Genomic DNA, 24,515 nt, shown 5'->3' with positions numbered 1-24,515 from the left:
TTCTCGGGAATTAGGCTTGACTGTTCAGATGTGCGTGTTGGGTTCTGACAGGTGCCGCCAGGGCTGCTCAGGGCTGTCATGTGCGATGTGGAGTCCAGCCAAGGCAGGAGAGCCAAGTGCTTGTTTCTATCACTTCTCATTAAGGCATGAATTGTAGGGGGAAAAAAAGTGGGGGGAAGCATCACAGAGCAATCAGACCGGCCATTCCCTGCACATCATTAGTGAGAAGCAGAGGCCTTGCTCCTGCAGAAACGGGATGCTGTCTTGTCTGTTGTTGGGTCATTCAGCACAGGGGCCACCTGCGAAAAGGAACGAAATTCATGACCTCTTAAAATACAAGCTTTATACAGGTGAGCAAAAACAGGAGGATATATTGAACAGTTTCCACTACTCCAATGACCTGCAAATTTTACAGCCAGCAGCAGAGGTAAATTGGGTGACGATTCAGAAATGCACATAGGAAGGTAAGAGAGACATTGGGGGCCAGGCTAAAGACATGAAACACAGAAGGAGCCTTAGAGATCATCTAGTGCAGCCAAGTTGAGCATGGTAAGCATTCACCGTTGCAGTGGAAATAAAATGAGATTATTGGTATAAAACCCTTAACACAGTGATTGGCATAAAGTTGACATTCGATTTATCATTTTCATTTCCTGGAAGAACTTGTTCAAGGCCAGGCAGTACCAAGATTCGAACCCTCTGCCCCTGATCACCGTTCCACAGCCAGGCCCAGGCTGCCTCTGGCCTCTTACCTTTGCTCTGCCTGTTTCCTACTCCCTTGCTCACGGAAGCAGCACAGTGGAGTCAAGGGCTGGAGGTCAGCATTTCTGCATGCATGTACCCATCCACCCACCCATGGAGGGGCCGGGCTTGGGACCCTTCCTCCCAGTGGCTCACCCCAGAAGCTGAGGGCTGCTGTGGCCATGGGGAAAGCCCGGGGTATTCTCGAACAGAAATAGCTTTTCTGAGAGTATAAAGACCTGGCACTGAGGACCTTGAAGAGAAGGTAAACATTCCCATGGCCCAGCTTATCACTAGAATCAAAGAAGGAAAGGGACGAGGTAATGGAGCAGGCCAGACGAAAGGCACTTCTGCACAGCTGCCTCCACGGCAGCAGGGAGGCTGCACGTTGAGAAGAGAACAAAAAATTCCAGTGACTCCTATCTTCCCAGACAGACAGAACCTCTGGCGCTTAGTCATGTCTAATGGAAAATGGAAGCCAAGAAAGCAGAAGTGAGGCTGGAGTGGCCGAGGGTAGTCATTAATCCCAGGTCACTTCTGAGGAGAAAAGGAAGTTTGCCCCCCTGTGTGCTCTGGATGGTCAGGGCTGTGTTGCCAGGTAGAGATGCCATAACCGTCAGGAGAAAGACTTCAGAGCAGCTGTGATTGTAAGAATCAAGAGTAACAATGATCTGCAGTTATGTAATTGATAGCAATTCATCTGTAAACATTTAAGAGTTATATACAGACTATGTACAAAGCATTGGGTCCACAACACACACACACACACACACACACACACACACACACACAAACACACGCACACACACAAAATCATGGTTGCTGCCCTCCAGGTGCTAAATAAAACCCATCCACCCGTTTCGAAAAGCCCCAACTACAAAGCCTGCTGATGGATTTTGGAATGGTCTACTGCTGGCTGAGATTCCATTCCGACAACATGGCCATCGGTAGCATAAAGGACTCAGTCCACTGAGTACAAGTCAGAATTGCAAAGCGGGAAGCTCTGGAGCGCTTCTCAAAATCAAAACTTAGAAAACAAAAATTTTCCATTATTGATCATTTTGGGGATTGGATAATCCTTCAACTGTCATTGTTCCAGTTGTCCAGAAAAGTGCATTTTATGGGAGCATATATGTAAAGGCAAGACTGTGTTGTTTTTCTCAGAATAAATGATAATGGATCACCCAGTTCCTCCTGATCATCTCATCAATGACAATAGTAATAAATAGGTATTGAGTACTTATACTGCACCAGCACAGCTGTAAATACTTTACGTACTAAGTCCTGTAGTTCTCATAACAACCCTATGAGATAAGTACTGCATTACCCCTGTTTTACTGATTATGAAGCTGAGGCCCACCCTCCTGCCCCCCAAAGTTAAGTGACTTGTCCAAGGTCACAGAGTAACTTAGTGCAGGAACTGAGTATACATCAGGTTCCCCAACTTTTAGACTGGCGTCTGCTCTGAGAATGCCCTGCCTCTCTTCCTCGGGTTGATTGCCTGTCTGTTTAGAACTGGAGTCTCTGGGCTCTCTGCCTTGGGGGATACTCAGGTTTGGTGTGCCCCCGTGTAGACTTGTAGTGGCAGACATTTTGGTTAGGTGCTGCCCAGATCACCAGCACTTTGCCATTCATTCATTCATTCTTTCATTAAGCAAATGTTTATTGAATTCAAAGTAGGTATCAGGCACTATGTTAAGTGTTGTGTGGGACATAGTCCCTGCCTTCACTGAACTAGAGGTGGGATGAAACTTCTGTACAAATAACGTTTATACGACAGCAATATGTGCAGAGTGCAGGTGAAATGTAGTAGGAGTCCTGAGAAAAGGATATGATGTCTGTTTCCTGAGATAAGGAAGCTGACATTGGAGGATGGATAGCACTTGCTGTGCAGAGATGGAGGGAGGACACTCCTGCCAAAGGGAACAGGGTGCCCAGAGGCCAAGGCCAAGGCTAGGAAGTGTGGGGGTCACAGGTAGGCCAGGATACACGGAAGAGGGTGGCAGGAGATGAGGCAGGTAGCCAGGTTCTGCAGGGTGGAGGGAACTTGTGCTCTGGGATCAGACCTACCAGAATTCAAATCCTAGTTCTGCTGCTTTCTGGTAGTGTTTTCTTACCTCTGTAGATGCTGGTTTTCTCATCCGTACAGGAGGGTAACAGTCCCCTCTCACAGGGGACTGCGAGTGTGAGATGCAAACATGATGGTAAAATGCCTGGCATATTATTGGTGTTCAGTGAATGGTACCTGTTGTTATTAACTGACATGCTAAGACATTCGATCTTTTTTTTTTTCTGTAGACAATAAGGTTTTTCTTAAATTAACAAATTACATGTTGATACAATGATCAGCTTTGGTTTGGATAGTTAAATCATAATAGATCCTCTTGGCCTTGGGAATACTATGAAAGGACAATAAAAACTAAGTTCTATGATCATGCTTGTGGAACACTATCAAAGAATGTTTCCTGGGCCCTTTCACCCTTTCTTCGCCACCTCAATGCCCAGGGCTCTCAGAGTTCTCCAGAGTTAGGGTTGCCAATTTTAGTATAAGTATATCCCATGTAATGTTTAGGACATACTTACACCAAAACATGATTTGTGGCTTATCTGAAGTTTACATTTGTGGGCATCCTATATGGAGGGACAGCTCAGGAATCCGTCAGAACAGTCTGTCTGCCTGTTTGGAGAAGGACTCCTCCTCCGTCGTCGAGTCTTCTCTCTCAGGTAATACAGGCCCTGCACAGCAGGCTTTAGCAGGGCCTTCATATCGCTTCCTGGGTAGAGACATTAAATGCTGCAGGGGCCCACGGTGTGTGTGGGATGCAGAAGTGAAGTGAGTAGGACCTCTTGTACCAGTCTTCACATATCCCTGGGCCCCTTTCTTCAAAACATTCTCGCAGACAATTGGCAGAATGGAAAAAGGCTTTGTGGTCTGTATCTTGTCCCATGAAAGAAGAGCAAGTCCTCTTTCACAGCTTCTCCCAGGACCTTTAGCTGTCCCTTGTGGTGTGAGTGGTTTGAGACGGCCATAGCAGGCGTGATGGTAACTGACCAAAGGCTCCCTGCGCTGGTGTCTGAAGGTCTCAGTATTGGGGCTGGAAGGACAATCAGCTGCCTCACTTGGGAAGTGACAACAGAGAAGACCCAGAGAAGGAAAATGCTTGCCCAAGGTCACACAGCTCTTCAGAATTGGAGTCAGAGCTTAAGTCCGGGCCTCCTACCTTGGGTTCTTCAGTAATAACTTAGGGCATCTGAGAATTCCCGGCACACTTGTTTGGTTGCTTTCTGAACATTTTCTCTGGATGACCTGATAATAGTGATCTCCTGATCTCCACTTGCCTGCATGCCGCCACACTCAGCATCCTGTTTTGACTCACCCTCTCCTTCAGGCAGAGTTTGTTAAGCCCCTAAGAACAAGATCACTGCCGGTGGGGAACTCGTGACACTTTCTAAGACCAGCTTGACCTTGGCCTTCTCATTAGTGCCTCCTTGCTGACCTCTCTGCCCCACCCTGACCAAGTGTTCTGCAGTTGAGGTGGAAAAATCCACCTCCAAGCAGGTGGCTTCTAACCTCAGTTGCAGAGGAATAATTTGCCCATGTAACATGAGGTGAAAATTAAAACAAAGCAGGGTGTAGGTTTAAGCAGAGTAGCGCCCTTGGGCTTAAGAGTGACTTTGACCTATTCCTCCTAGACTAGGATGATTATCCGGCTGCCAGAGAGTTCTTAGAGAAATCACTCTATTAATGGTATCACTGGAAAGGTGGTATTAGCCCTAAAACCAGCTTTATCTGCAAATTCTGAAAGCAAACTTGACCGTGCAGGCAGAGTCAGCCCACGTGGAAGCCCGGAGCAGCGATCATGGGATCTTCCACTCTTTTTATTTTCTTGTTCTTGCCACAACCTGTCATAAGACCAAGAAAACTTGTTTTGAAAATGCTTGACAGCCAAAACAACCTGTTCTCAGCCCTGGACAAGAGGGTTTGTTCTCTCTGACCATTTACGCACTGTCAGATGTTTGACTAGCTACTGACTGGAAAAAATGAACTTGCTGTTTTCTTCTCATATTGTTCATAGGCAAGTGCTAGTGGCTTTTCAGGTCCTTGTTTCCCTTTTTCTTCCAGCCCTTCACCAGAGACATCTCAAGACTGTGCCTGAGTCTGATGAATGAACGTTAGCAACATGTACTTATGAGACTGTACCTGGTGGTTACATCTCCGCAGGTTTTCTTTCCCAATCCTATTAGATTTTAACCTGCGAATTTCCACTTGGCATTTTGATCCTCTCTGGTACAGTTAAATGTGTCAGTCAAAATCTCCAGTTATCTCAATGGCTACACTGGTGGCTCTAAGGCCTGCAGCAGTATCTCCATTCCTCCCACCAAGCCATGTGGGTGATGGTCTTGGGTGGGACCTTTGACTGTGAAGAAATCACTTCACGCCTCCTCTGTAAATAGAAGTTTGGACTAGATAAAGAATTGGCAAATAATAACCTGAGAGCAAATAGAACCCTGCTGCCTGTTTTTGTTAATAAAGTTTTATTGGAACACAGCCATACCCATTCATTTATATGTTGAGCATGGCTACTATCACTACAAGGGCCGAGTTGAATTGTAGAGACAGAGTATATGGCCTGCTAAGCTGAAAATAGAGTGCCCAAAAAATGTATACACATTTTAAGAAAGGAAATCTGTATTAAAATTGTAATACTCAATACATACTGATAACAAAAGATGAAGACAAGTCACGTGTGATTTCAAGAGGTGCTCAAAGTGGTTACCATCAGCATCTAGACACTTCTGATGACGGCAAACTACTGCTTGAGCAATGCTGACCAAAGTGTCCACTTGTATACATTTTTTGGCACCCCCAGTACTTATGAACTGGTTCTTTACAGAAAAAGTTTGCTGATCCTTGGACTAGATAATCTTCAGGGTTTTCAAAACCCATAGAAACTTCCTATTTCTATGACTTTTGAACTTGTGGTAGTTCTTTTACATCCAGAGCTCCTCAAGTAACCCATAAGGGGCTGACTACAAGGGAGCCTGTCTCTTTCCTATAGTAGTAACAATACAAAGCATGCTTTCAGATTGTTGAAATCGACAAAGGGTGGAGGCTCATTTTGCTATATTTTTAGAGTTGATTTTTCTGTGTTTGTATTTGTTTATTGGTCTGCTCGCTCTGCATCCATGGTGTCTACCAGTTTTGGAAAAAAGGCACTCCAGCTGTGTAGATCTAACAGCATTCAGTGACATGGTTCAAGATGGAACACCCATTGGAACCTACATGAAAGAGAACTCTGATGATTTGTCTGCGTGATAATCATGGCAGGAAAGGGAGCCAAGTGCTGCCTTGAGGACCTGTGGAGCTGCCCAAATCCACCCCACCCCGTCTGCCTCTGTTGCCTTCACCTCCAAGTCTGAGCAGTGGGATGGGCAGGAATAGCTCAACGTGGGTGTGGGGAGACAAACAGGAACGGGTCCTGAAGATGCCTTAAAAATGCAGAGACTAGGAAAGAACTCATCTTTCTAATCTTCTTACCCCAGTGCCAGTCCAAAGATTCTCATTTATAAAATGTGCATCCCAGTGACATGCACCCCAGGCCCATGTTCCAGATGCATTATGGGGAATCCAAGGCATAGAATTGAACGGTCCTCTTACCAGCTGCCGCCCACTCCCCTGGCCTATAAAAAACTTTTGTACAAACTAGGAAAAGGTGCCCCCTTTGGGTTGGTGCAGAGTTCGACTAATAGCTTTGGGTAAGAACAACATACCCCTTTCTCTGGGCATATAGCCCTGGGAGAGCACACAGCTTAGAGAGTGGAGCAGGGGCTGGGTTTCAGCCCCCACCTGCTCCTGTGGCCTGACACCTTGGTGTGGGGCGGGAGCTGCGCTCCCAAATGCAGCAGCCACCTCTGTTACCTGGTATCCTAGGGGTCTGCGGGCTTCTTTCACAGGGACCTTGCTGGCCAACAGCAGGTCACCCCTGCTTGGCCTTGGTTTTTGAGACCATGACAGCCGAGGCTGGTCTGCATCAGCAGTGCTGCAGTGCAAGGGGGGCTCAGAGTCTTGGGGCTGCAGATGGGTGCCCCATGGCTGGGAACACAAAGCCTTGGTCCTCTCCCAGCAGGCATTGTAGGCCCTAACCTAGTTTAGGTCTGGCTCTTCTCTGCCAGCTCCTGACCTAACACTGGCTCCACTTAAGAAATGCACATGATTTTCCACACAGTTATATCTCAAAGGTAACATGCTAGCAGCACCAAGAAATGTGTTAAGAGGTCCAGAATAGACAGGCTCGCCGTGGTGGGAGCTGACCTCACTCCTGAGGCATGGGGTTACACGATGCCCAGCGTGTGCAGTGACGACATTCTGCCGGGACACCCTCCTCTGCAGGCTGGTTGTCAGTGTTTTGAGAAGGCTGTTGTGAACTCGCCATGGCTGAGCCGGCCTTGTGGTCAGTCAGATCTGATTTCCACCTCTCCTCTCACACTGGAAACTGTGTGTGAGCCAGCCATGTGGGCACATGTTGAAAGACTCCTAACCCACCCTTTTCATTCTGCCCCTATCAGCGGTTCCCAGCAGTTCAGAGGCCAAAGGATTAGAAAGAAAGAGGCTGGGCGCCCACAGTCGCCAAGGACTCAATCCCTACTTCCTGTCTCCTTTCTCGGTTCTGAGAGGCTACTGGGAACAGGAAGCAGTGCAGTTTGTCACGGTTTTGAGCCCCTAACATGTGCAGAGTACCATGCTAAGGAGCGGTCAGAGTCCTGGGAACAAGAGCGCTTCTCTCTGGGCCCCAGAAGGATGTGATAGGATGGAGGGCGGTACTCGGGCAGAGGTGCCCCTGCACCCTGTGGGGAAGGCTGACTGGGAGGAGCCCTATATGCCAGCCTGGGGCCAGGGGCCCAGAGCCTGAGAGAAAGAAATCCCCCAGTTAGCAAATGTTTCCGATTTTAAAACCTCACTACCCTGAATCACCGAGCTCATGATAATGTCCCTCACTTTTAGCTACAGATGCTATGGGCAGACCTGGGGTTGGTGGCAGCACTCAGCAGGGCCCTCCTAGTGGCACATGAGTGCCCCGGAGCCATGCCCTTCCTGCTCCATCCTGTGGCACAGAAGACCCTCCAGGGCTGGCAGTGTGCTGTCACCAGGCCCTGGCGGGTATCCAGATCCCACTCGGCCTTGACCACACGCTTCTATTTCTACACATGATTGTTGCTTAGATTAAAATGAGGTCATTGTGAAAGCATATTATAAACTATAAAATACCAAGTATGAGGCTAGTTTATTTACTCATCCAACAACTACTGAATGCTTACTAGGTGCGTGTACTTATGTAGGCAGTGGTGCCAGGTGTTCCAGGCCCCCTCATCAACAGGAGCTATTCAATACATGTTTGTTGAAGTAATGTGATGGGGGAGTTCCTCAGAGAGTGTTTATGTGGCTGTGTCAGGGGAGTGGAGGGTGGGCGGAAATGAAACCAACACAGTTTGAGCTCTTACCATGTGCCTGGCCCCACTGCCTCACGACAACCACGCAAGTCCTATGGGCCCATCGGAGAGAAACGCATAGAGACTCAGGGCGTCACTTCCCAGGACACACAGGCGCTCGGCGACAGAGCCGTGTCTGAATGCAGATCTCCCCGACTCCCACACCTGTGTCCTTCCCTCTGTACACGGTAGGAATGGTTGCAGTGTGTTCTCCTTGCCACAGAATGACACTAGCAGGTTCCATCGCTGATCCAGGTTTCTTCTCCCAGGGACCCCCCAGATCACTGACCCAGGCCAAATCCAAGCCCAAAATGATCACCCCTGATTTTAGGCCAGAGAGTGGGTATGGTGTGAAATAAATGCAGAATGAGGCCCCATCACCACAAGCCAAACCTCATGCCCACAGGGGCGCAGGTTGTAGCAGATGAACAGTTTTTGATGCACACTCAAAATTCCTTCCATGGTCAGCCACTGCGAGAAAAATCTCATCCAAACAGTGTTCTCTTGGCAGAGGGGGGGCGGTGTCTTTTCAGGAGTAAAGCTCCCAGCAAGGACCCAGAATCACTGGAGGGAGTTGTTAGTTTCCCCAGAAGACCTGGCTTCTTGAAATAAATGTTTAGAGGGTATTATTTGCCCCTCTGCCCCCGTCCCACCCTGAGGGCTTCCTCGCCTCTAACTCCTGAGAGAAAACGGCGATCATGCAGCGCTTGCCTCGGGTTGGTTTTCAGCTCAGCATCAGTGCACCCTTTTCTCAAATTTAGCACCAAGTATTTATTCTAATAAAGGGTAAAAAAAAGAGAAAAGAAAAACTAACGAAGTTATTATCTGGCTTGGTCTCCAAAAACCAGTCCCTGTAATGGGCGGTTGTTGCCTGGACTTAAGAACAGATTCAGGAAAGAAAGGGATTCATTCATGTGGTCAGTCAGCCATTCAGCAGGAAATGGGGGTATTTCCGTGTCGCTGAGGTGCAGCCCCCGGAAATGAACACGGAAGCCTCCGGTGTTCACACCACAAGGGGCGGAGATCTAAAGAGCTACATTTAAAGCCCAGCGGACCCAGGGCTCCTGCCTGAAACGCTCAGGAAAGCAGACTGGCCTTGGGCCCAGAGCACGTGGTGGAGGCCTCAGCCACCCCCACCATTCAGTTCCCAAGGCCCCACTGAACCTTGGCAAACGTGAGCCACCAAGCACCGCCCAAGGCTGACCACAGAAGTAGACAGTGTGTACACAAGAGACATCAACCAGCAACCCCAGTCAATTTAGGTAAGATTGTTTGTCCCAGAAGGCACAACTAAGACCAATGGGTGGGAGTTTCCAGGGGCCAGATTTCAGTTCAAGAGAAGGAAGAACATTGTAACTATAGAAATGCCTTTAAGGAATAAGCTCGCTCTCAGGAGAGGCTGAGGCTGGAGGATCAGCAGTGCTGTTAGGGCAGGTCCTGCCTTGGACAAGATCCTAAGAGCTCTCCCAACGGTGTCTCTGAGTAGTACCCAGTGAGTGGCTCAGCACTTTGTGCTATGGAGTTTCAGAGGCAGGACAAATGGCTGAGGGCTGGGTTTGGCGGTGGCAGGCTCTGTGGAGGGCCTGATGCTCATGCCAGGCCTTGAGGGTGGGTAGGTTTTGGGTAGATAGAGAGGCCCCCAACGTGTTACACGGTTCAGGAAAGTACCCTTTCTTTACCTGCAAAGGAAAGGGACTCCTACTTAGCTGGCTCCCAGAGTTGCAAAGGGGAATTAATTATTGTTTGTGGTATACTGTAAGATCCCCCGATAAAAGACCTTGTATAAATGCAAATTATTATTATTGTCATTAAAGGTGCTAGACGTCTGGCCAGCTGGATAATGCCCTGGTGTAGCTCTGAGCAGAAAAGAAAGTGAATCCCAGGCAGAAAGTTTGCTCTGCTCATTCCAGAGCAATAGCAGTAAGAAGGAGAGCGGGCCAAGGAGGACCTGGCCATGACTGTGAAAGTGAAGCCACCGCCTCCTGACCAGGATTAGCATGAGCTCTCTGCTGTGGGGGTCAAGTGTCTGTGTGTCCCCCTGAGGGCCAGGGGCCTGCTCACATTTATTCTTTGGCCCCTGCAGGAACCAACCCTTTACTAACACAGGAGCTAACCACGAATGAGTGAGTGTTTGGTTGTCTGCTGGTCCAAAGGATGCAAGGAAGATGGGCAGGATGGATGCTGGCCATCCGTTCTGGGGGTCCTAAGTCAGATGTGGAGACAAAGGGGAGATATAGAGAAACCTCAGACATGTTTAATGCCTCTGTCAGTGCTTATTAAGGCTCTGAAGGGAACCCCTCCAGCAAAGCACAGGGACAGGTCATTTATTAACTACTGCCTCCACTTAAACTCTCTGTGGCTAAAGTGGTTGGGCTGATACCAAAGCAGTAACAAGAATAGTGACTAGTGTGTTAGACCTGAAAGCAAACTCCGAAGCCATCCCTTCTCTTTACAGATGAGGCGTCTGGGACACAGAGAGGTTGGTGCTTATTCAAGGTCGAACAGCAAGTAAGAAGCGAAACGGGGGTCACAACTCAGGCCTCCCCATTTCTAGTCCACAGCTTGGTTGTCAGGATAACAGAACCTCCCGTTTTATAGCACTTTACAGACACAATACTTCTCAACACCCTGCAGTTTGAGGGTGCCAAGTGACTTTATGTTAGAGGAGCCTTCTGGGTAACCTTTGCTCTTCCAGGCTCATTATGTAGAGAACATTTAAGGTGCCTCCGTGTGCACCTGGTGGAAGCAGGTGCTCTTGTGCTTTCTTTCCCTTCTCCCAGACACTCAGAGTAGGCCGCATGCTTCTGGGGTGCATTAGGACTTCCAGGAACCAGATGCGCATGGCCAAGCAAGAGGGAAGTCAGGTTCATCCCTGTCCCTTGTCGTCACAGTCATGATTCTACTGAAAAGCCACCCAGTGCAGGTCCCTAGATGAGGGATACAGATACCAGCCAACGCATTGGGACCCACACAAACCTGCAAGGGGGAGGACCTTTTAGGGGGATTTCTAAGAACAAATGTAGGTGTAAATGGCAGTTGGCGGTAAGCAGCTCTCGAAATTCACTAGTGGGCTGTGGCCATTCCAGTTTTAATGGCGGTGACCAAAACACAGCTAAGAAGGGGAAGAGCACCACCAAATCAAAAAACGTGAGCCGTCATCTGCCTCACCCCTCCCTGCACACATGCGGAAAAGGAGGAGCGATTCAGGGTCATGCAGCAGAGTGAGAGGCGGAGCCCCAGCCTCCCCTCCCAGTCGCCAGTGCTCGCGCCGCTGGATGTCACGGCTGGAGAGCAGGCGCACTGGAGTCAGGCAGCTCTGGATTCAGAAGGGGCACTGCCCCCTATCAGATGTGTGGTCTTAGAAAAGTTCCTTGGCATCTCTGAATCGTAGGCTTCCCATTGGTAAAAAGGGAGGTGATAATACCTACCCGGTAGCAGGCCCATTTAGGAGGAGTAAATGTAAAATAATATAAAGGAAAACAACAGCACGATGTCTGGCACGTAGTAGGCACCTCCTTTCCTTTATGCTCCTGGCTTCCAGACTTCTACCACAGTCCCCAGGAAGACACTTACTTCATATCCTAATCCGGTATATATATAACTGAAACAAGTTTCATGAAAGAAATGTTTCTCCTTGCCACATGTGGTGCACTCTGCTTTTATTTAACTTTATTTTAATGCTGGTCAGGACCCACTAAATTGATTTCATGACACGCTAATGGATTCCACCGATCATTGGAACACGCCTGTGTGATACCCTGTGTAGATATCATTTCCCCACATGGTATCTCTGTTCCCCCTTTCTGTCCTTCCTGCCTGCCCTCCGTCTCTGTAACTGGCACAAGGGCCTACAGGGCTACCTGCCCACAGCATGCGCAGGGCCTGGGCTCGCGCAGACCCACAGGGCAGGTGAGCTCTTCCTCCTGTGCCCCTCCCGCCCGCTGCAGTGCCCCTCAGCATGATTGAGAGGAACCGCGAGACCCTCCACCTGCCAGAAGTTCTGCCCCCTCCTGCCAGGCTGCTGTGGAACTTCGCCACATCCCAGCCCAGTGCCCGCTGAGGCCACCGCAGCCCCGCAGGAAGGATAGGCCTCGCGTCCGCGCCCATTGAGTAGTTCCTTCATTGGGAATTGCTGCTTTTCCAGCTGTCAGCTCAGAGAGCGTGGCGTCTGGGAGATTATTTCAGCTGCCAGGAGGGGGGATTCAAGTGGAAAGAAGGGGGACCATGGCCATCCTTGCTGCACCTCCCCCAGATCTTCAAGGGGTCACTGTGAAACACCCAGCAGGGAGGGTGGATACCCAGGGTGCCGAGGTGACCGAACACTGTGCCCAGAAGGCAGCAGGCAGTTGCCCGAGCAGCTGTGGGTTGCATGCATTGCAGCCTCTAGATGCTGAGAGTTCAGTGGGAGAAACCAAATCCACAGCCAGGCAAACAATCCTTAAAAGCCCCAGAGAGAGACTCTCTGGGGAAGAGAAGATTGTTTTATGCCCCAAAGAGCTGATCTCCTAAATGTTCTCTCAGTCCTTTGGGGGTTGGCGCTTTCCTGTGGAGGCTGATGCCTGGCAGTGCTGAGCGGAAGCCTTGAGGCACCCTCTCTTCCAGGGTGTGGCCTGGGGCCTGGACCCCACACGGGCCAGGACCCACGCTCCATGTGGTCAGCTCGGCTGCGACCCTGAGCACTTCCTCTTGGAAGTCCATCCTTTGGTTTTTCCCCTTTCGCTGACTAAGAAGGGGAGGGTAATCTGTGACCTTGGTGGTGATTCACTGCCATCAGCCAGGCGACCGTCCCCCGGTAGTCCAGGGCAGGTGGGCTGCGGATGGAGCAGAGGACTTGAAGTGCCTGCTGCCTAAGCACCTGCCACCTGATGCACACCAGGCGTGTGCAGATGGGGAGACTAGATGCATCCCAGGCCTCAGGCAGCACCACATTCTTTAGCACCCCCGCACCCACTATCTGGCCTCAGCCTCAGCCCAACCAAATGCACCCCATCATCTCAGCCAAGCCCCACCCCGGGGCCCAGCCCTTCTCAGCGGCCACTGCCACCCCTCCTCCCAGCCTCTCGTCTGGGAGGTTCATGATGGAAACAGCATCAGCCTTGAGAGTAAGGAGACACAGTGGACTGGCTCAGACCCCACCTGCTAGCCCTGGGCCCAGAGGCAGCCCCTTGGGGCATTCATGCACCTAATTGACATTTACCTGCTGTGAGGCCCTAAGGAAGGTGAGCACCATGGGACACAAGGATGAACCACCCCCAAATTCTGTCCTCAAGGGGATCACAGAGGCCTATGCTTACAGCTGTCATTATCGTATGCCATATTGAGGGGACCATCAACTTTTCTGGCCCTCGGTTTTCCCTTCCCTGTAATGATTAGTCTAAATATGGCCTCTGAGGTTTCTTTGTGTTACCAAATTCTGTAATTCTAAAATACGTCTTTAAATAAGTCAAATGTTTACATTCACTTGAGAAATATTTATTGAGGGCCTGTGTGTTGGGCACTGTACTTGAAGCTGGGATTGAAGGATGGACGACGATGACAATGGGTCTTGCTGTCAGGGCGCGTCCAGCGAGGTGTGGGAGCACAGCCGGGATACGACAGACGTGAGCGCAGAGATGGATCCCACAGGAGGAAGGCAGCCCTGCGGCTGGGCGAGCCTCAGCGGCCCGTGGCGACTACCCCGGCCCTCTCCTGTCGTCCTCCCCCTTCGCATACACCGCACCAGGGGATGCCCAGGGAGCAGAGCCGGCAGCCCCCAGGAGCAGGGCCTGGCCCCCACAGCTGCAAGCTGGCTGCAAGCTACTCCAGCCCTGAGGAACTGGCCCGGCTCCAGAGGGCCTCCTCAGAGCGCCTCAGAAGGAGAGAACGACTAGGTAATTTTGATCATTTTAGTGAGCATTTAAAAATACCCTATGATGTATTTAGAAGGAGCCAGATTTCATCCCAATACTTTGATGTCTAGAAATAGATCCCAGTTGGTTGTCGAAGTCCTTCTAAACAGCTTTTGATTTAATTCAACACGTACTAGAGCACAGTCTCGGCCGTCTCACAGGCAAGGAGCCCGAGCTGTGTAAGACATAGTCTAGACGCCCATCTCAGCATCTCAGACTCAGCAGACCATGGCTGGGCCTGAGGTTGGAGGGCCCGTGTACCATGACATCCAGCACAGGGGAGGCAAGGGCTGCTGCCTGACGCCGTGAGCTTGTGATAGTTTGTTCTCAGGATGATATCAAGCCTTTGCATCTCCAGTATGTTAATTGTCTGGTTTTGCAAGTTTGTGCCCCCAAAAAATGAACTGGGCCTGCTCGAGGGTTGGCGCATTTAGGGAGACTGTGTCCGTGAACCAGTTACAACCACTCGTTTGTTCCTATAGTCCACACTAGAGAGCCAGGCTGACATTGCCCGGGGCACAGCTACAAAATCAGCTCTCATCGTGCCAGTCACTTGCTCACCAAAGCACCCAGAGTTGGAGGGGCAGTCCTTACAGGGGCCTCGGAGGGCTTCGGGTGAAGGGCACTGAAGTAGAACCAGTCTCTTTGTAGAGATCCTATTATAAGAATGACCCCTTTGACACAGGGAGAGTAACCCCAAATGAGTCAGTATTTACAGTGGCCTTACAGGACAATGAGGACAAGGCAAGACCACGAGGAATGATTAGCGGGACTTGTCTTACACTATTTACAGGACTGCTTTGATTTTCAGACCACAATCGGTTTTCATATGACTGATTGAAAACATGTGCCAGTTGAAGTCACAGCTGCAGAAGAAAACTGGAAAAAGAAATGAGCCTTAGATGTTTTGGAACTTGCCTCTATTTGCCAAAATGCATTCTGCCTTGATTTATGTGTTCCTGATTTCCTGACAAGGAGGGTCGTGTCCCTGAACCACTTCTCCGGCCCCGCCCCGCCCCCATGCTGGCCTGACTCTGGCAAACATCGTAAGGCTTGTCTTATGATGGCCCAAAGAAAAGAAAATTTTGAATTCCAGAAAAAGTCTACTTTTTGTCCTGTTTTGGAAAGAAACAATTGTTTAGGCTCTTGCAAAATAAAATGTCCTTAAGTAAATGAGGTTAAAGGCAGCAGGGTCCCCCTCCATGTGGTCATGCCCCTGTGGGAAGACATGCTCCAGTGGCACTGGGGTCAGGGTGACACTGGGCAGGTGTCTTAACTAAACTCGCTAGGCTTGTTTTCTCACCTACAAAACGGGAGCATGGCTCCTGCCGTACTCGACCGAATGAGCTGGTGTGAGCACCAGCCGTGTGCGCTGCCATGTGTGGCTCCTTGCCTCTCCCCAGAGTCCCCAACCTCCCTGGGCTTTATAGTCCCTGTTTTTATTTTCACTTTCTTAAAGCTGTATTGATGCAGAGTTTCAAGCGTTGATTTCAGGGATTCTTACTCTTTTGAAAAGATCCATCCAATAAATAGAAACTGAAATTCCAGTAGGAAAACCCTGTTGATGAGACTTTGTGGAGCAGGGATTTCTAACTGCCTTCACCGCAAGGCCTCTGAGGATGATCCTGATGGCTCCCTTTCGTGACCCTCTTCAATGCCCCCAGAACCCCTTCCCCAGAACACAGGGATTGTTGAATTTCTCATGCATTGTTTCCTCTGACAACTTACTATGAGCTCCCGACCTCCCCTCGGTGGGAGGGCAGGAGGACTAGGCCTTCCATCCCTCTCGTGAACTTTCGGCAGTGCCAGTAAACATCTACTCAGAGCTCTGCAGTGGTCATCTGTAACCCTGTCTGGTTTGTGAAAAAGTCTCCCAGATAACAACAACTACCACCCCACTGCACCGCACCGCCACCCCCACCTATGATGCATTGGGCCCTGGGCTTGGCTAGTGAACTAATTCAACAGATGAAGAATCAAGACACACACAGGCCAAGTGGTTTATTCAAGGTCACATCCATATCTCAGAACCATGGGTGGCACTTAGAAATCATCAAGTATAAATCTTCTTGTTACAGGTGAAGAAACTGAGTCCCAGTTTCCAATGACAAAACAAGCCAGGGTCTGGACTAGAACCCACGTCAAAAGATCTGTTTGAGGCCAAATTCAATACCCCTGGCATGGGCACTCGGAGCCCCATGATTCTTAAATACCGCTGCACGCCACAGCTTCCACCTCTGCCGTGTCCAAGCCTTTGACCAGAGCCACACACAGGAGCATGCCAGTAGGCGCGGGCAGGAGACAGCAAGGGTGGGCAGGTGCCCCTCACTGCGGAGCTCACCCTTAGATACCACAAACATGCCACTAGCAGCTCTCGACTGGATTTCAGGAGATGCGCAGGGTCCCAGCGACTTTGGCTGGGCGTCCATCCCTGAGGCTGGCCGTCTCTGTGCCTCCAACTGCCACCATATAAGTGAGAAGTGATCCAGGAAGCCACAGGGGGAAAGAACGAACTGAGGGCCAGGACCCCGGGGCCTCTTTCCACACAGGGTCCAGCTGTCGCCACAGACTCAGAGGCCCCCCCCCCTGCCCCCAGACCCAGCTTGGTCCCTTGGTAACAGTTGGCACCTGTTGAGCATCTGTTATGCCAGGTACCAGGCCAAGTGCTTACTTGGACCATCTCATTTAATCCTCGTGAGGATTACCCTTTAAAGCAGGCGTTATTTCTCCCCTTTATAGTTGAAGAAACTAAAACTAAAGAGGTGAGTCACTTGCCCAAGCAATACAGCCAGGAGGGAGCGGGGCCCGGCCTTGAGCCCAGGTGTGGCTGGCTCCAGAGCCCACACTACACTGCTTGTCCTTCACAGCCTGCAGCCTACGGGGCCCTAGAGATCACCAGGCTGGGCTCCCTGCTCTGTAGATGCGCCCAGAGAAGAGATTTACCCCTGGATCCAAGATCCAGAAGAGCGGACCCGCTGGGCCCCTCAATCCCCCACTTCTCCAAATAGTCTCTCTGGTCTGCCCGCTGTGAGCTGAGGTCCAGGCCAGGAGCCAGTCCTCCGAATTCATGGGTAACCTACCCGGCCTCGGCCTGGGCTCAGTTCTTTGGGTTTTATTCCCCCAACCTGAGAGACTGGGGTATTGGACTGAGTTGTGATTTTATACAACCTGGAGCAAAGCAGTGAGATCAGTGGAGAGGGTCAGAACCTTACTTTGTGCTAAGGCATATTGAGCTCCAATTTGGTCTAAAAATAAACTCAGTTCAGTGTGACTAAGACGGGGAGCTTGACTGCCCCGGGCCCCTCTCCGTGCCAGCCGGCTGTCTTGGCCATTTAACGGGGAGGTGAGGAGACCTTTCCTCCTGACCGTGACACACACTTTTAAAGCTTACCAACACTTTGTCTTTGGGTCAGAGTTTTTCAAAAGGTGACAGATAACTAGTGCCAATGGCAAGATATACTCTGGGCAGCTCCCCATTTTCTCCAAAAGTGAAATGAAAACAGTGCTGTAAAAAAATCTATACACGGGGCTGGCCGAGTGGCACGGTGGTTAAGAGCTGGCTTGGGATGCCAGAGGTCCCTGGTTCGGATCCCACATATGAGGGCCAGTGACACTGCCCTCTGCAGCTAAGATGCTGAACAACAGCTCAACCTGGAGCTGGGCTGCCGTGAGTCACCGGCGACAGCGTAGGCTGCAGCCCCTGCTGCAGTGGGTTGCCATGGGCTACCGTGTGTAGCCAGCAGCCAGCGTGAGCGGCCAGCAGCCGCTGTGAGTGGCCGTCCAGAAGCCAGCGAGCAACTGCCTCACCCGGGAGAGCACAATGATAACACCAACTTGGGCCAGTGAAGCGACGTCCTCCACAACTAGACTGAAGAACAAAAGGACAGCAACTTGTCCGTTCCCCTTCCCCCAATTCCCCAGCGCTGTTCCCATCCCCCAATTCCCCAATTTAAAAAAAAAAATCTTAAAAAAAAAAATCTATACACGGGCGGGAGCCTGTCGTCATTTTCCCCTTCCTCCTCCTCCCCCTCCCTTATCTGACTTCATGAGGACGCCTGAGAAGCGCTCATTGACAGCAGCTGGTAGCATGATGCCTTTAAATAGCCCTTCTCCACACTGCTTCCCCTCGCAGTCACGCAGCTTGCCCAAGCAGGGAAAGCCCAGGACAGGACAGGAAACTTCAGGACTTTCTGACGGAGGCAAGAGCCTGCTGTGAGGCACATTCCCTCTTGCCAAGACCTTTTGGTCTAAGGAGCTTGCCATGTTGCAGCCCCTTCCCTCAGAAGTTTCCAAGGAAAATCTAAGCTGCTCTTTCCTCCTTCACAATTTCTCTTGCGAGCGTCACATCAGGGTGGGCTTATCCCCCCTCCTCACCATGAAAAAACAGAGCTCGGGGCCTCTCACCCTAGGTCTAGGGCACGTTCTACCTCATCCAGGTCCCCCCTTTCCACAAGGACGATTGTGGCATGGCGCACTGGGCGGGAAAGGCCTTAAGTTGTGAGCCTCAGAGAAGGTGACAGTTCGGCTGGCTCGGGACCATGCTAGCAAGATGTGGATGAAGGAGGGGGCTTTATCTTTCTTTCTCACTAATTGTTTGATTTACGTAAAGTTTGAGAATGGACTGCGTTTTCTTCAGTACCTAAATATTACATTTGTCCGCTTTCTGGGGTTACTCTCTCACCTTCCTGAACAGCGTGTGATGGACATGCCTTAACTGCTTGCTGCAAACCGGGGGCGTCAGTAGTTAATTACAGCCACAGAGGCCTCGCTGAGTGCTCTCTGTGGGCAGGGCTGCGGGGCTGTGGGCTCACTGAGAAGAGAACGTGCTCCCTGTTCCGGGGCTGGCAGTGCAGCCCGGCAAGCAAGATGTGCCAGATGCCCTGGAAGACGCACAGAGGGTCTACGTGCAGGGAAAGAACCTCTGGTGACCAGGGAAGGCTTGATGGGAGCAAGGCCATTTGGCCTGAGCATGAATGAGGCCCAGAGGTGGAAAACGGCATGGGTGAGGCAGAGCAAGCGGCCGAATTGTGGGGAGCCCGGGGTGCTCACATCCTGGACCCTGCAAGGGCTTTAGAGGGTCTGTGACATCCGCCAGTGGCGTGGAACATTGCAGTGGGGACACTTACCTGCAGTTTGTCTGGGAGACCATCCTTAGCTTTCTTAGCGTCTCAAACTGGAGGGGAGAGGGGTCGCACAATCCCAAAAAATGAGGGGAAAAGGGCAATTTTTTTTAACGTACTGTGGAGCCAGAGAGTGCAAATCAGAGTGCCAGGCCGCGAGCGTGGGGAACATGAAGATTCTTGGCGGGGGTAGTGACAGAGACCCCGCTCAGAGGATTTATCCAGCTGAAGCAGAAAGGGGAAGGGAGCCTGTGCCCAGCGGGGAGACGGGCTTCGGCAGCAGTGTTATCGAAAGGTAACGAGGTGGAGCGCCATCGTGGGTCAGGAAGGAGAGAGGGACGTGAGGGAGGAAGAGGAAGGGCCTGCAGGATGAATTCCCCACAGGGGTTTAGGGAGAAGTGGGCGCAGCAGGGTTCTGTTGCAGAAGCATAAGTGGGCCGTGGCCCCTTGAAATACCTAATGCTGAGCAACACGTACGTCGTTTGGAGCAAACACCCTGGTTCGAATGACAGAGACATCCAGGTCACAGTGCCCTGCAGGTGGTTGGGAAACTGTGGAACTAGAAGTTCAGGAGAGAAATGAGGGCTGGAGACTCAGATTGGGTGGTTTTCTGCCGAGGGTGGGGTAAGCCTGAGAGGAACCACAGCGCGCCTGAGGGGAGTGGAAAGCAAGGCGGAGGAGACTCGAGACCAGAGGAGAGAGTTCATCCGGGAGTGGGGAAGGGGGGGCAGTGCGAGGGGGCGAGAGGACGTGTAATGTCACACGGAGCGCTTCCAGAGGGAGGAGCCCACACTGAAGGGCTGCAGAGAAGTTACCGTGGCTGGCTTGGACTGGGAAGGCCAGGGCCACGTGGTGAAATGCGAAAGGGGCTCCATGGACTTGGTGTTGGGGCGGGGGGCAGTCAGGGGTCATCACTGACCGTGCTGTGCTGTGATCCAGGCGTGGCCCGGCCCCTTGCCATGGGCAAGGCTGCTCGCCCTCCACCGAAGGACCCCTGTTTGAGCTTGCCCAGCTTCTGAGCACCTAGTCCTAGTCTCAGGCTGCTTCCGTGAGCCTGCCTCCTGCCTTACGTTTGCTCCTCCACTCCTTCTAGTTGGTCTTCTACTCTTCTGGGAGCCTGGAGCGCCAAGCCTATTAGAACCGAATCCTAAGGAAAAGGGACCCTGGGAGGCCCCTTGGGTGAGGTGCATGAGGCCTTTGCAGTATGGGTCATGGGTCTTCTTGGTGGCCCTCCCTAATTCATGTTGCGATTCTGTAAGGTGTGATTCCTCTGAGCTCATGGGAGTCAGTGGTAGAGGGAGGCGTAGCAGGCAAGCCTGGATCACCAGGGCATGTGGTCCCCACCCTGACCCCCCCCACACTTACTATCTCACCCCTTATCTTCCTGCAGAGCTTTTAGTTCCCAGCTCACGGCAAGCCATCCCCTGCCCCCACCCACACTGATTGCCCCAGACTGGTGCCTCCTGGCACCTCCATAAGTGCCCTCACCACCTCAGTTGGTATCACATACGTGTCTGTCCCATCCTCTAAACTGAGATCTCCTGCACAGCATGTGCCACATCTGGGTCATCTCAACCCCTGGCACCACATACAATGCCCAGCACAGAGTGGGCCCAGCACGTGCCCTTCTCTTGATGCGCAATGTAGAGCCCGCATCTACGGATTCGAATCTGGGTGCCAGAAAGTCTAACCAGCAGAAAGGTCTGCCCCAGATCTGGTCACTAGTCTCTGACTGACCAGGGAAGGCTATCTTGATAGCCTACTTTCTTTCCAGCACACCAAACAACATATATGTTTGGAAATAAATGGAAACCATGGATCACTTAGAAATCCTTTTTATTAGATCCTCTTTGTCTACATGAAGTCAGAGATCCAGCTGAGTGACAAGTACAATCCTCTTGATATTTCAGATCGCCAAAACGACCGGTGGTTGGCTTGGTCACTCTGTGGCTTGTAGCTTAGACCGGCCCTTGTTTTTGGCCTGGGAAACTGCAGACGGAACCTGAGGACTGATGTCTGATAGGAATTGGCAGCCAGGAGGGTCTGCGTAGGCGAGACAGCACAGTAGTGGGGTGCACGTACCTCCCCTGGAAAAATCCAAAAGGCTTTGCATCAGCAAGAAGGAAAATCCAACCCGAGATGCATGAACAACAAGTAACAACTGTTCTGAGTTAGGTTGAAAGTTCTGAGTTGCACTTTTTTTTCAAGTTGTTTATGCTAACCACAATTTTTTTTTTTCTCCTCTTTCCCACCAGGGCTTATTTCAAAACCTTTGTGCCTCAGTTCCAGGAGGCAGCATTTGCCAATGGAAAGCTCTAGGAAACACCAGTCTTGAGAGGAGGCCAGCCAGACTGCTCTGTCCACATGCGTGTCAGCACATATGGTCGCTTCCTGGAAGCCACTTGGAATGTCTTCATGACAGTGTTTCGCTCACACAGCAGCTTTCTGCGTCCCGTCTGAACCCAAACTTGAGCTGGCTGGCGGTAACCCGTCCTCGAGCCCCCCACCTCTGGTTGCTCCCCCTTTGTTTCCTTTTGTATATTTCTTAGTTGGAAGAAATAAAGTCACAAATCATGATGCAATATTTTTCCAGGGAAAGTAAGACATCATAAATGCACACACCCTTCCTTATGCCAAAGCCTTTGTCTCTGAAACCTCTTTTAAGTTTTAAGATTAAACCCACCCCCTTTGCTTTTTTCCCCCCTGAAACATATGTGGGGGGGGGGCGGGGGTGATTTACACCTCCCCCATTTCCCATTTGGAGCAGTGCTCCATTGGAAAAGGCACTTCCTGAATGAATCTGACTGACCTACGCAGCTTCAGCCATCCACCCAGCCAGGCCCCAGGCTGGAGCTCAGGAACAGCTGCGTTGTAGTACCCCTCTCCCCCCCCCACCCCCGTGTGCACCGTGTGCGCAGCCCATCCTGACCCAGGAGGCAGCCATTAAAGCCTGCTGAATGCATCAATGTCTTGGTCCCTTTCTCCCCTCACCCCTCCCTAGGCTGATGGCAGAGCTACTGGGGCCTTTGCAGCACTGTGCGAGTTATGCCTGGAAGACGCAGGGTCTTGTGGGTTATCCCTGGCGTGTATGTGATTCCCAGTCTCAGCCATCCAGGAATAGAGCTGGGGAATATACCATTTTTCCTAAATGTATGGATTATCGGAGCTGGACAAGGTCTCAGAAGTCATCTTGTTTCAACCCCCAACACCTCTCCTTAGAAAACTAAGGCCCCAGAGTTACAGAAAACTCCCCCGGGAAATGAGAAGCGAACCTGGGAGTTGGGAGCCAGGCCTGTCCAGACCACCACGTGACTGCCCTGAACTCTCACCCCCATTGACTACAGCCAGCTTGACAGCTTTCTAGGATTTACAGTTGAGTTGAGCGTCATTCCATCCTTAAGGTTTTCTCCATAGGGAGCAGGTGAGAGAGCAGGCAGCTGGCCTGCGCTGCCTGTGCTCTTCCTTAAACCCACCTGTCTTCCCAGTCGGAGGTGAAGCCTGGGCCCCACCTGCTGTAAGACCACACAGGGTTTAAGGTGGCCTCACACTGTTCCCTCAGTTCCCTTTGTAGCTCTTGGAGCTGTTTTACCATGTGAGCCTCACATGAGGGACCAGCGTGGGGCCCTTGTGGGGACCAGAGAGGAATACCCCTCCTCCCTGCACTGCGCACCCAGGAATGCACTCAGGAGGCAGGAGCACAGCTTCGACAGCCTCCTGGCTTAGCTACCAGCTGGACGACGGCTGCCCGCCTTTCACCACGTGCGGACTTTGCCCCCTGCCCTGAAACCTTGGGAATTCCCTTCACAGACCAGGCCAGTGTCCTGTGTCCACACCCCTGCTCTGCCATTAGCTGGCGGGGTGGCTTTGAGTAAATCCCTTTTCTTATAATACAAGAACTCAGCTCCCCTCCAGGAACTTTGTAAAGACCTGCTCTGGGCCCCACTGCAGGCCCGCAGAGTCAGGGCTCTCCAGCCAGCGCTCGGGCATCCGGATTTGTTAACACTCCCAGGTGGTTGATTCTTTGGAATAAGCGGTCATGACCCCCTCAGCCAGCTGACTGCCCACTCTACCTCAGGGCAGCTGTGTGCCAAGCTGCTCTCTGCTCCATGACACTGTCACTTAAAATTGATGTGGCCACCCTGCCCCCTCGAAGGGGTGCGGATTGGGCTTACTGCCTACAGAGCCAGGAGCTGACTGAGTGAGGGTTTCCTTCCGACCTAGTATGGGTTTCCAGGTCTGGTTCTAGCAGAGGCAATTGTGGGAGGCGAGGAAGTCATGCAGCCTGGACCCCTGGCATTTCAAATAGCCAGCTGGCAGGGACAGCAGTCAGTCACGCGCAGTGTGACCTGGGAGTGGCCCTCCTACCCCTGCCAACCTCTAGGGGTCCACATACGCTCAGGCTGGTCAGATCACTAATGATCCGCCTGCACGTCTGTGAGGCAGGCACAGTGTAACTCGGAAGTGATGTCACACGCTTTATCTCAGTCTCAGTGCATCTCTACAGCAGGCCTGTGGTGTAAGCCAGGGGGTAGGGTCACCCAGCGGAGGAAACAAGATCAGAGAGGTTGAGTGAGTTACCCATGATCACCAGCCAGCCAGTGCCAGGTCAGGACCCATCCCAGGCTTCTGGCTTGGGAGTCACAGCCACTCCTCATGTATGTCTCCCTAGTAAACAGACGCGTATTTTTTCTTTCCCAGTAAAGGATGGTGTGCTGTGTATAAACTTGTGAGCATGTCTCGAGATAATATGATTTTTAAAAAGCCTTTCAGCCGCTTTAGCACAGGGGGAGGGTTTGGACTGATTTTCTGAGGGGGACCCAAACAACAAAAGGTGATAACAGCAACTTCATATTTCAAATGCCGGGGATTCAAAACCAGTCTTTGTGAGATTTTTTTTTTTTATCTCTACCCCCGACAGCAACAGAAGCAAGTGGTGCTTGTAAATGGGCGACAGTCACCTGTGTATTTTCAAACACTTCTTGCTGGTTCCGCCCGTCACCGAGCATTGTACTGCACACAGAGTGCAGCCCAGGACTAATTAGTAAATGGCTGTAAAATGCTTTGAAGATGAAAAGTGCCATATTCGAGAGCACATTATTATTACCTCATAAATCCTGTCTCCGGCTTACTCAGCCCTTGTAATTTCAGTGTATCTTGAGCTCAGCGCAGACAAGGAGGGGGACTCAGATGTATTTACTAGTAATACCTCCATATGATTAGGGCATCTCCTGGGCTGGCTTGCTGAGAGCCCGCTCCCTACAGGCAGGTGGTGCTCTGT

At 51.2% G+C, this 24,515-nt stretch overlaps 1 protein-coding gene across 3 annotated transcripts in view; it reads left to right on the top strand.

Annotated features, from left to right (window-relative positions):
- BABAM2 (BRISC and BRCA1 A complex member 2) overlaps positions 1 to 21,938 on the top strand; it is a 374,448-nt gene extending 352,510 nt beyond the window's left edge. The window contains exons 12-13 of one of the 3 annotated variants that reach the window (XR_002125902.1): positions 13,785 to 14,099; positions 21,493 to 21,553. Coding sequence is in view for 1 of the 3 variants with exons in the window: in XM_019658721.1 (XP_019514266.1) it covers positions 21,493 to 21,556 (64 nt within the window). In the remaining 2 variants the exon portion in view is untranslated. Of the gene's footprint in view, positions 1 to 13,784; positions 14,100 to 14,928; positions 14,992 to 21,492 lie in introns of those variants that run through there. The other 2 variants (XR_002125953.1, XM_019658721.1) reach the window with 2 other exon arrangements.
- Positions 21,939 to 24,515: the final 2,577 nt, after the last annotated feature.

The sequence above is a fragment of the Hipposideros armiger genome, unplaced genomic scaffold (assembly GCF_001890085.2).
Source record: "Hipposideros armiger isolate ML-2016 unplaced genomic scaffold, ASM189008v1 scaffold_0, whole genome shotgun sequence".
NCBI classification, from domain to species: Eukaryota; Metazoa; Chordata; class Mammalia; order Chiroptera; family Hipposideridae; genus Hipposideros; species Hipposideros armiger.
This window is presented reverse-complemented; position numbering and strand designations above follow the sequence as displayed.